Genomic DNA, 10,564 nt, shown 5'->3' with positions numbered 1-10,564 from the left:
ACATACACTGGTCAATATTTTGTTTTTCGGCCTAAATGTCGGGATATTTTTGGAGATTCCTTGGCTGTTTAAGAGTAGCCTCTTGATCTGCTCCTAACGTTTCCTTGGTTTCCATGAAGTACCCGGGCTTCACAGCAAACTGATCCACCCGTGTGAAGTCAACAAGGGTCTCACACCCACATGCACAGTCTTGAACGTCATGTCTCCGTATAAGGCAGCCTCTCTAAGGACAGACAGACACAAATATCACTGCTGATTTGTTTGTGCAGTGGAGTGACTTTTTGATTTCCAATGCCTTCTCGGCTTGCCTGTAAGACATATTTGCACAATAAATACATTGATAAATAAATATATATCAAATATAACATGTATACTGGTTTCCCTAATGTTCTATTTTCAGGCACTTTTCTTGAGTAATTAAGTGTTGTTCAACCTGTTAAACAAGATTGTGCTTTTATACCAAACAAAGCCACAGATTCTGTTTCAGGAGAGAGATTCTGTTTGCTTTAAAACTCTAACTTCTAATCTGAGTCTCCAATCTTGATTTGGTTTTGTTTTTTCCTGTACATATCTTATACTCAAATCAGCTTATTTGATTAAAAAACATTTTAAATGCTTACAGTTCCTATAAAGAACACGTTTTGCATTGCACTTCTTTGCTTGTTTAATTAGTAGCGTGATTGACACTAGTTCCCCCGATTCACTGTTTTTTTTTTACCGTCTTGGATGTTCTGTCTTTCATACATCATATCAAATTAAAAGAAGTTGGGCTTTTAAAACCATGTGTCAAGAGCTGAATTCAATATTTTCCATATTTTACTCATTGAATATCGTTGTTTGACCGATTTTAAAACTCCTAAAGAAAGAAGCAGACTTGAAATCAACAGCGCAGGGATTGAAACTTCACGCTAGCACACACAGGTATACTATATATATATATATATATATACAACACTATTTATTGTAAAACAGGGCATGCAGATCTGCAGTCTCATGTGCTTTTGTTAGCCATGAGCTCAAAGGTCTTTAAATTGTCATTAAAGGGAAAAAAGCCCTTCAGCAAATTCTGTTCTTTCATACAAACATCTAATGTTTGTCTACATTCCAGGCATTACAGCTGCATAAGAGTATATTTGCTTGTAGAAAACATGAGAGCAACACAGCAAGACTAAGAGAATGGGAACTCCAGTCACCAATCAGTTATAGTTTGCAGTTCAGTTCTATTTCCTGTTCATGTTACATTATATGAAAACGGAAATATGAAAAATAAATAAAAAACACATTCTTCTAATGACCTTAAACAAGTCCAGTCAGGCCTGTATTATACTGGTGCACATAATATTTTAAATACAAATTATATATATATACACACACACACTACTATTTGTTATAATTATTGTATTAAAATGTTAAGCAATGATTCTAATGAAAGTCAAATTATGATACATATGTATTCTTCTCATGAGGTTCAGATTTGAATACTGCAAGTTTTCTTTAGAAATGATGGGGTTAAATAAGAATGGAAGCGTTTCAGAAAACAGCAGAGAAGGGGAAAGGACACTCAGTGCCTCAGGCTCCACTTCTATTATATACAGTAAAAGCTCAGCCCCAGGAAAACTGCTGTACTCTTGACATTCCCATGGACGGAAAACAAACCTTTTATGATAAATCTAACTCTTGAGGCGCTTTCCAATAAAAGCATTTCCAACTGTAACTTATGCTGTTCAGAAATGAGTTAAAGCAAAACATGCTGCTTAACCTTCTCCTTTGCATAACAGTTATATCAATATTAGAAATTATTAAATCACATGAAATAAAACACTCCATTCAAATGTACCGTTTTTCTTTTTTTTTTTTTTACTTAAAAGTGATTAGCAAAAAATAAACTCATCACAAATTTCAACAAATACAGAAATCTATAAAAATACATTCATTCAAAATGAGTGCCATAAACAATCATTGCGTTTAAGCCTGATGGTACATTTTCTCATAATCTGGAAATGAAGCAAGTCTGTGGTTTTTGTGGAATGTCTGGAAGGACACTTCAGGGACCCGTAACGCTAGGAAAGCTTAGCATGACATAATCCCTGTAGTCATTCATTGTGTTTCTTCTAAAACAACAAAAAAGGCACCTAGGATACACACGGCTCTGTATCCCCCCCCCCCCCCATTATTCATAAAGCTAACGGTCAAAGGCTGCTCTAGCCCGGTTTGACATTACCTCAAGTCACTGGCAAAAATGACCAAGAAAAACAACGCTTATGCACAAGTTATCTGTGGTTTCCATTCAGCGAGATGTTTGTAGACCTTCCAGGTCATGGACTCGACCTCTGTCGAGCCAAACGAAACTTGACAACATGAGATCCACTCCAAGAGGGCAGTGGGGGGGTGCAATTTTTAGCAATTTTCCCTTTTGCATAGAATTACCCGTTCACATGAACATTAAACCAATCTCATTGGCGAACATCAACACCAAATGAGACGTACATTATGTTTTTGGGAGAGGACGGCATCACATGCCTGCTAGCATCTAAGGTGGCAGCCTGCAGCTGGATTTAAGAGGGACTCGGCCCTCGTTCACAGCAAAATAAGGCACTTTGTGCAGCATCAAGAATGGCTTCGCACCTATAATTCTCTAGTGATCATGCCCAAATTCCCTGAATCTACACACACCGTTCTAGGCACAAGCCAGAGTCTGATGGCTCTTTGGGACACAAATGTGGGTATAGAAGCTTTGTTTGCTCCGGTACTGAATGTCCTCTTTGTTTGATGAGAGCGATCTGCCTCGCCTAGTCCGGACATCTCCTCTTCTCTCGGCCCCGCTGCAGGAAGCACAGATGCGAACGGCACCAACGAGGAACAAGAGCCAATCTCAATCTCAGAGAGGCGTCCGGGAGAATCAAATCTCGGCTTTGGTTTCGAACATCAGGTGATGTTCAGCTGGCAGAGAGTTCAACAGGTCATGCAGCGACGACGCATGTTGATAGACTGAGGGTTTGGGTCCACCTGAGAAGAGAGAGAAAAAAAAAACAAAAAAAACACGTCAGATCATTTCCAATACGATACTCTTTAAAAATACCAGATTCCTTTATCAGTGAGAATCAACTCTTTATAAGAAGGACAAAACACTTCCTGTATCTTTGATGTCAAAGGCTGTGGATTCAATCTTATTCAGTATTCTGATGCAAATTCAAAAATTCAAAAATTGGGAAGATGCTAATTTTGTGATTTTGCTTTGATTTAACACTTTTTTTTTTTACAAAAACTAAGTAAAAAAACAAAAAAAGGTAACTGGAATAATCAAAATAAGAAAGTGTCAAATTCTTAAAGTTGCCGTTATAAGGAAAAAAGTCGCAACTGATGAACAATAAGATGATGTAAAGTGGCAAATACAAGCCACAATTATGAAATATAATCTGCAGTTATGGAAAAGAAAGTCACAAGACTTACAAAAGTTACAAGATAAGATTTCTTTAAATATGTTGTAGAAATAGGCTTCCAAAAATGTTCACTTTTTGTTTAATAAATAAAGGGCCTCTTCTGGGGTAAATTTTACTCGCGAGTAGGAAATAGGTTTCCATGAATTTCAGTTTTCCGTTCGATATAAAATTTTGGGATCTCTTCCGAGGCAAAAATCTTTGTCCCGACTGACAAAAGCAGTTAAAAATCACTTTCTAGTAAAGAAAAAAACCCATCGCGCGTGTAACCGTCCGCTCACCTCACAGTACACCGGAGGAGGCCGTAGTCTGAACTCCTGCATGCAGGCCAAGAGGGAGCGCTGCAGCACGCCGCTGAGGTCCTCCTCAGGTGGGACTGTGGTGGAGTTCAACACCGCATCCTCGTCTGACACGACCGAGCTGTAATCTGGAGGAGCTGTGGTAAAAAAAAAAAAAAAAAAAGAAAGACTTAATATGAACTTGCATTGCATTCAGGCTGACGAAAGAGAACGAAACTCGGGGAGGTGAATAAACGTACGCTCAGGCTGCTCCGGGATGGCCATGCGAAGCCACTCCATGTTGACGCTGTACTGGCTGCTGACGCTAGACGTGCGACTGCCGAACGGATGCAAAGGGATGGTGCCCATAACCAAAGGAAGCTCCAGGCAAAGCTTGGACGTCCCAGGAACACTAACACACACCTAGGAAAATACAAAGAGATGTTAAGTAACATCATTCTTCCAGCTTTAGGAGTTCAGCAGTAGCTTAGCTCTCAAACTCACCCGGAGCATGTATTCCACTTTAATGATGCGACACTGCAGGATGGACGGCCCGACTGGAGGGATTTTGATGGCTCGGCCGTGCCACGTCTCCCTACGGCGTGCACCAACTATGTCCCCGCACAGAGTGGCCACCACGGCCCGCTTGTGTTTCATGGTGCCCCTTGCGATGAAGGTCTGCGTCTGGGTGATGTAAGCTTTCGGCACCACGGAGCGAGACGTGGAGTTATCGAATTCGGCGAAGACTGGGATCACTTCCCCCGGCGTGTAGCCCTTGCGGTCGATCTTCGCGGTGACCGACACCTGTCCGCAGTTGCGGTACCAGATGCGGGACATCTTGTCTTTGGTTCCAGCTTGAGGTGCCTGAAGTAAAACCTCTGGTTTAGCATGCATGCCAGCAAAACTATGAACCGAAAATGACAAGGCGACGTTTATTCCGGAGGTTCCTACCAGTAAAGTTGGCGTGTTGATGTCAATGGGCTCGATGACGGTGAACTCCTTCTTGATCTTCTTGACGGTGGCCCATGGGCGATGCAGCTTGACCTTCACCCAGTATCGAATGCTGCCGTGTTTGCCCTCAAAGGATGTCACTAGAGTCCTGACAGACAAAACGCTTACATTAACGCCCATATCCTTCACAAATAAAGCTAAACCTTTGTAAAGGTTGTAATAAATGAGTAATAAAGCAAGCAAGACTTACTCCTCTGGCAGCTGGAAACTGAAAGGGTACTCGTGTCTCCCGGCAGACAGGACTGTCAGTTCACCGTTATCTGGAGGGGAACAAGGTAAAGAAACATGATTGCACCAATAAATCATAAAAGCATGGCGCTAGGGGCTGTAAATGTCAGAACTGGATCACGACACAAAACCCAACATTAACCGCTGATGTTGAGTCAGTCTAGTTAATTCAAAAGCTTCAGGTTAAGGTTTTGTTGGTTAATAAAGCCATGGAGTTGAACTTTGTCTAAAATGTTTCTCATTTAACCACAGCCTCTTGAAAAATCACTGAAAAAGCCATTTTATTTAAACGCTGCTCACTATAATTAAAAAGTTATTTCACATATTAACCAATCTGCTGTAAAAGCATGATGTTCCAGTTGACTCGAATTAAACGCATTCAAAACAATGTGAAATAAAGGCTCTACAGCATAAAAACTACATAAAATGCATGTTTTTTTATTGTGAACGGTAATCTGCTGTTTTGAAGAATGCAGCGATATCATAATCAATTATGAACGATTCGTTTGAGTGGTATATGATCAATAAATCCAATAGAAAAACAGATCTGAGTGATTCGTTATCGAGTCTTGCTGTAGGATTAACATTAACTGAAAGAGAATCACTGAAGTCCACACACATCGCGTTTAAAGACTTCAGATGAGTGCTTCAATATATTTTCACTTTCATTTTGGTGAAAAAAGTGGGCATTGTGTTTTTTTTAAATCACCTCTCACGTGAGAAAGCAAGTCATAGGGGGTTGGAGCGACATGGGGAGAATAATAATTAATTTTATTTTAGGGTGAACTGCTTTAAGAGTCGCCTCGATGAGCTCGACAGAAACGAGTTGGAAGTCTTCTGCACGGTTTTAAACCTTCAGAGGGTCTCTGTGAGGGACTGACCTGCCTGCAGCAGCACCTCTCTCCGGTTCAGGTACTCCACCTCGTCGCTGTAGTTCTGCGTGTACGCGGTGCTGGAGCCGGCGCTGCGGGACTCGGTCCAGTGAACTCTAGCGAAACCTTCAGCGTGCAACTTCAGCGACTCGACTTTACTCTCCGCCGAGAGCTCGAGCACGACCTTCCCGGAGACAACATCTCCACTGCTGAACACCGGAGCACAGTCCAGCTCCGGGGAATCGAACACTATGTCGAACTTTTTCAGCTTGTCGAAAATCATCTTTGGTCTTGCAAAAGTTTGCAGTCTCTTGAGTAGTCCGAGTTCAGACGTGCGAAGTCAAACAAAGAGCGAAAGGATGCGTTCAAGTGCAGAGGAGAAGCTCTTACTTCAGCTTCAAAACAAAACTGAAGCTGTGCATGTTCCCTGCTCGGCCTTTAAACTCGTGTGGGCGGGGCTTACCGATGTTATTATGTCAGGAATCGCTGCCTGCTCATAAACATCTTAACTGGGTGTGGATGGAGAGCTCGGATGATTGATGCTTACAGGTTCTCAGACAAAAACAAGCTGACTGAGCATGCCCCAACCAGAGGAACCTCCCAGTGAAGAAGTTCAGCAAAACAAAAACGGGTACTTTCTGTGCTGTTGTGCTACTTTCCTGTCAATCACTTTCCTGAAAGACGTGCATATTCGGAGTTCCTTTGCATACTATAGATTAAACAAACAACGACGCTTTAAACGAAAGCCGTTCCAGTCTCTCTAAATAATAATAATAAATAAATAATTGATGTCAAAAAAAGGGAACTGCCAAAGTATTAAACTGTCAAACAAAACAGCAAAACCACTTTTTCTAAGACTGTTATTAAACAACAAATCAACTTTCTTTGTTAGCAGCGGAATGAAGTTCACGTGCCGCCCTCTCGCGGAGAACCGCATTGGTTGGAGTAGGGTTGCCAGGTTGAGGGGTATCCTCCGGCAATTGTCGCGTTCATGGGGATAAATGAGCGTTTTTTGGCGTTGTAAAAAAAAAAAAAAGTAACGTAATTGGGGTTGCTTCAATCCGCAGACATGAAAATCTACCAGCGGGAACAGTGTTAACCTAGCCCAATCCCGCGGGAAATCTACGGACCTGGCAACAACACTGTTTCAGCGTGACCCGTTCCCCCTCTAGTGGATTCAAGTTGAAATTACAATGTGAGGACTGTCACGTCTCTGCTGCCAAGACACGAGCTGTTTATTTAGATAATGATAAGCAAACTCTGGCCATGCGATTTCTTAAACTGACACTGCGCTATGTAAACACGTACTAAAACTGTGTATCATATCCACGACTGTGTAAAGACCTGTGCTTCCCCGGATGCCTGCATCACTGCAATCACAAAAGTGTCCTGCTGAGAAACTAATATGGTGTTGTTCATGGCAGATGCCAGTAGTGATATTTATTTTCCTTTTTTTTTTATTTGCATTTAGTTATTTTATTTATTTCAGGTAACAACAAAAACAAAAAAAGGCTAAAACCTTAATATAGCCAAATATCGGCCAATTCGATTGAAGCATGTATACTAGTAATCATGTTCCTAAAAGCACTCATGATGTCAGTTGTGATATCTGACTAAACATTAGCTGTGATGACGGATCTATGCTTCTGTCTGCCGCCTCATTTCACTTTATCACCGAAGAAAGAAACGAGTGTTTGCATTCTGATAACCTTTGATAACTTGACGGGGAAAAAATGCTCACTGTCAATGAAGAGAGCACCAATAAGTCAATGTACAATTTATTTGTAAATAAAATATTTTTCGTATAAAGCTACTTTGCATGCTAGATAACAGTTTTTCAGACGTATCCTATATAATACATTTCAAAACAAAAACAGAACAGTGTTGGAACACCATATTGTACTACATTCGTAGAAATTGCCAATAACTGCTGCAAAGTGTTGAAATCATGTAGTTAGTCATAACATCGCTCGTTTTTAGAGCAGTAAAACACGACCTGATAACCTGTTAATAGGAAGTACCGATTTACATCAAACCAAACGTGCCTTTATTTCATTTTAATGTCAATAGCTGAGCTTTTATCCCCTTGGCGAGAAGCTTTTGGCTTGTGAAGTGCAGTTGCTCGTGTGTATTTCACATAAACAGATGAATGATTAACCAGATCACACACTCTGTGCCAGCTGTCAAAGGACACGAAAATGAAGCTGGTCAACAATGAAACCACTGCATGACTGCATGACCACAGCTGTGCCATTCTGTCATTGTTTAGTCACCCTCATGCTGTCCCATGCATGACTTTCTTTCTTCAGCATTTTAACGTATTCAACATGAATGGTGCTTGATGATGTAAAGCCTTGAAAAGGGTATAAAAATCACCATGAAAAGGTCCTCACAAGCTTTATAAGCCATTTGGAGCCATATGGAATGACAGTGAGGAAACTCACGTTTGTGTTGTGCACATTATTACTGATAATATAGATATCGGCCCTGACTCGATGAGGATTCAATGTCCATCATCTGTTCAGGTCAAATTTTAACAAATATATATTTCTGGCCATTTTATGTACATTATTTTTTTTAAAGCAATTAAAATATATTATATAACAATTCAATCCAAAAAAAAAAAAAAAAAACATTGGAAGAAGAAAAAAAAATTCAGTGAGGAACACAGGCCTACTTTACAATGTTCCAAAAACATTACAATATTTAATTATAAATTAAGCATTATTAAATCATTATAAATCTAGCATTGATCTCTAGTATTCTATTCCATCATGTAGGCTACGGCAAAATTGGAAATGCATTTTGAAATTTATTTTGGTATATGAAGGTGTATATATATATATATATATAAATGTGTGTGTGCGTGTATATATATATATATATATATATATATATACATATATATATATATATATATATATATATATATATATATACATATATATATATATGTGTGTGTGTGTGTGTGTATATATATATATGAAAATAGATTTCATTGAGTTTTACTGTTTACAACACTATATATATATATATATATATAAATCGACGCAAGCCCACCTCTGATCAGGTGCCGTCTCTTCCTGAAGTAAGTGATCTTGGACGTGTGGTCGCTGTAGACGGTGCTGACGCCGACGCTGCGGTTTTCCAGCCAGTGTGCTGCAGCGACCCCTCGGCCCAGGACTCGCAGGGCTCGGACCGTGATCTCCCGGTTGAGCTCCAGGATCACCACGCCGCTGATCGTATCTCCACTGCCGTACACAGCATCCTCCGGACCGTCCAGCTCAAGAGCAAACAGTCTGATGCTTCGGAAAGCCATAACTGTGATGCCCAAAATATAGAGTTCAAGTCATATAACTAAGTGCTCAATTGAAACGCAATTAAATCTGCAATGTTAACTAGTTTAAAACGTTACTGAGTTACATGGGTGACATTACAGCTAAGTCAAAGGAGCAACTTACCTTCAGCCTTTAAAACCCGCAAACTGCGTGAAAAACAAAAAGCAACAGCAACAAGGCTAAAAGTTAAATGTATTCTTTCTGTTGTTTGGAGACCGCCCTCTTTCGATTATGCACCAATAGGAAACAGACCACGCCCTTTCATGATGTAGCCACGCCCCTGAGCTGGTGTAAACATGCCTCTGAGCAGATGTTTCGAAGTGAATAACGGGTCTGTTTTAAGAACCCATAGAGGAGTAATAGCCTAATGTTGTTTAGCGATACATTTTCTTTCTATATGTTATGTAACATTTCCTGTCTTTATTGATGTATATCTGCCGGGATAAAGAGGAGTCCAAACGAGTACCGCCCCCCAAAGAACAAACCAAAAACAAAACAATGTAATTATATATATATATATATATATATATATATATATATATATATATATATATATATATATATATATACATATACACGTACACACACACACACACACACACACACACACATTGTGTGTATTATATTATAATAATATTTGATACTAAAACATATTAGAGGTAATTTATTTATGCATTTATGTATTTTTTTGTATAAATATATATATATATATATAGAGAGAGAGAGAGAGAGAGAGAGAGACCGTATATACACACACACAGCTATATATATATATATATATATATGTATCAAGTGGAGTCCAAACGTCTGAGAAAGTTTTGGGATTTTGACTAATTAAAAATAAAGAAAATGACAAAATGAGTAATATTAGTAATATTTAAGCTTTCGCGCTATTTTCAAGGTCATCTAAATAAATGAATAATGTTGTCATTAAAACAAAAGGGGGACAACGACTAAAACTCCTACTACTCCTACTTTCATCCAAAATATAATGATCAGACTATACTCGTTTTATTCATTAGCTTGGGTTAAACTAATTTTAGTTTGTTGGATCAGCGGCTATGCTAATGATGTCTCTATTTTGTTTCTATGTTTTTGCCACGGGATAGGATTCACACAAGCTAGAGTCTGGATCCAGAACACCGGAGAAGAGATGATGCTAACACTGAATCAACAACAGAACTAACAATTATTGCTACATGTGTGACTGCATCATATAACAATTATTAATTCATAATATTGATAATGCTCATCGTCTAGCTGACTACGTCTTGTATTAATTTTTTCTAAAAATCCTGTCAAACGTGCACAAACTGACAGTCACCACCATAAGCTACTACTAAATATTGTAGAAACATAATTTTCTGTAAAAAAAAATTTTAACGATTCGTATTGTAAAA

The 10,564-nt window shown here is 39.2% G+C and overlaps 1 protein-coding gene across 2 annotated transcripts; it reads right to left on the bottom strand.

Moving 5' to 3' along the window:
• Window positions 1-1,836: 1,836 nt before the first annotated feature.
• On the bottom strand, window positions 1,837-9,393 carry LOC113055084 (arrestin domain-containing protein 2). 2 transcript variants are annotated; one of them, XM_026221054.1, is made up of 8 exons: window positions 9,288-9,393; window positions 8,887-9,147; window positions 4,917-4,986; window positions 4,667-4,814; window positions 4,220-4,579; window positions 3,976-4,138; window positions 3,719-3,873; window positions 1,837-3,006 (listed from the first exon to the last, which is right to left on the bottom strand). In XM_026221054.1, exons 2-8 carry the CDS (start codon window positions 9,143-9,145, stop codon window positions 2,953-2,955), a joined length of 1,209 nt encoding a protein of 402 aa, XP_026076839.1. In that variant the 5' UTR covers window positions 9,146-9,147; window positions 9,288-9,393; the 3' UTR covers window positions 1,837-2,952. The 2 variants fall into 2 exon arrangements, with proteins under 2 accessions (XP_026076839.1, XP_026076838.1); XM_026221053.1 differs by lacking the exons at window positions 8,887-9,147; window positions 9,288-9,393 and adding an exon at window positions 5,836-6,410.
• Between the last annotated feature and the right edge of the window lie 1,171 nt (window positions 9,394-10,564).

The sequence above is a fragment of the Carassius auratus genome, chromosome 36 (assembly GCF_003368295.1).
Source record: "Carassius auratus strain Wakin chromosome 36, ASM336829v1, whole genome shotgun sequence".
Classification (NCBI taxonomy): Eukaryota; Metazoa; Chordata; class Actinopteri; order Cypriniformes; family Cyprinidae; genus Carassius; species Carassius auratus.
This window is presented reverse-complemented; position numbering and strand designations above follow the sequence as displayed.

What these genes read in the sequence shown, in the direction of transcription:
- LOC113055084 (XM_026221053.1), bottom strand. Translation starts at nt 6,109, where the DNA reads ATGATTTTCGACAAGCTGAAAAAGTTCGACATAGTGTTCGATTCCCCG. An exon ending in AGAGGTGCTGCTGCAGGCAG is followed by an intron (nt 4,987 to 5,835) that starts GTCAGTCCCTCA and finishes GTTCCCCTCCAG; the next exon opens with ATAACGGTGAACTGACAGTC. An exon ending in AAGTGGAATACATGCTCCGG is followed by an intron (nt 4,139 to 4,219) that starts GTGAGTTTGAGA and finishes GTATTTTCCTAG; the next exon opens with GTGTGTGTTAGTGTTCCTGG.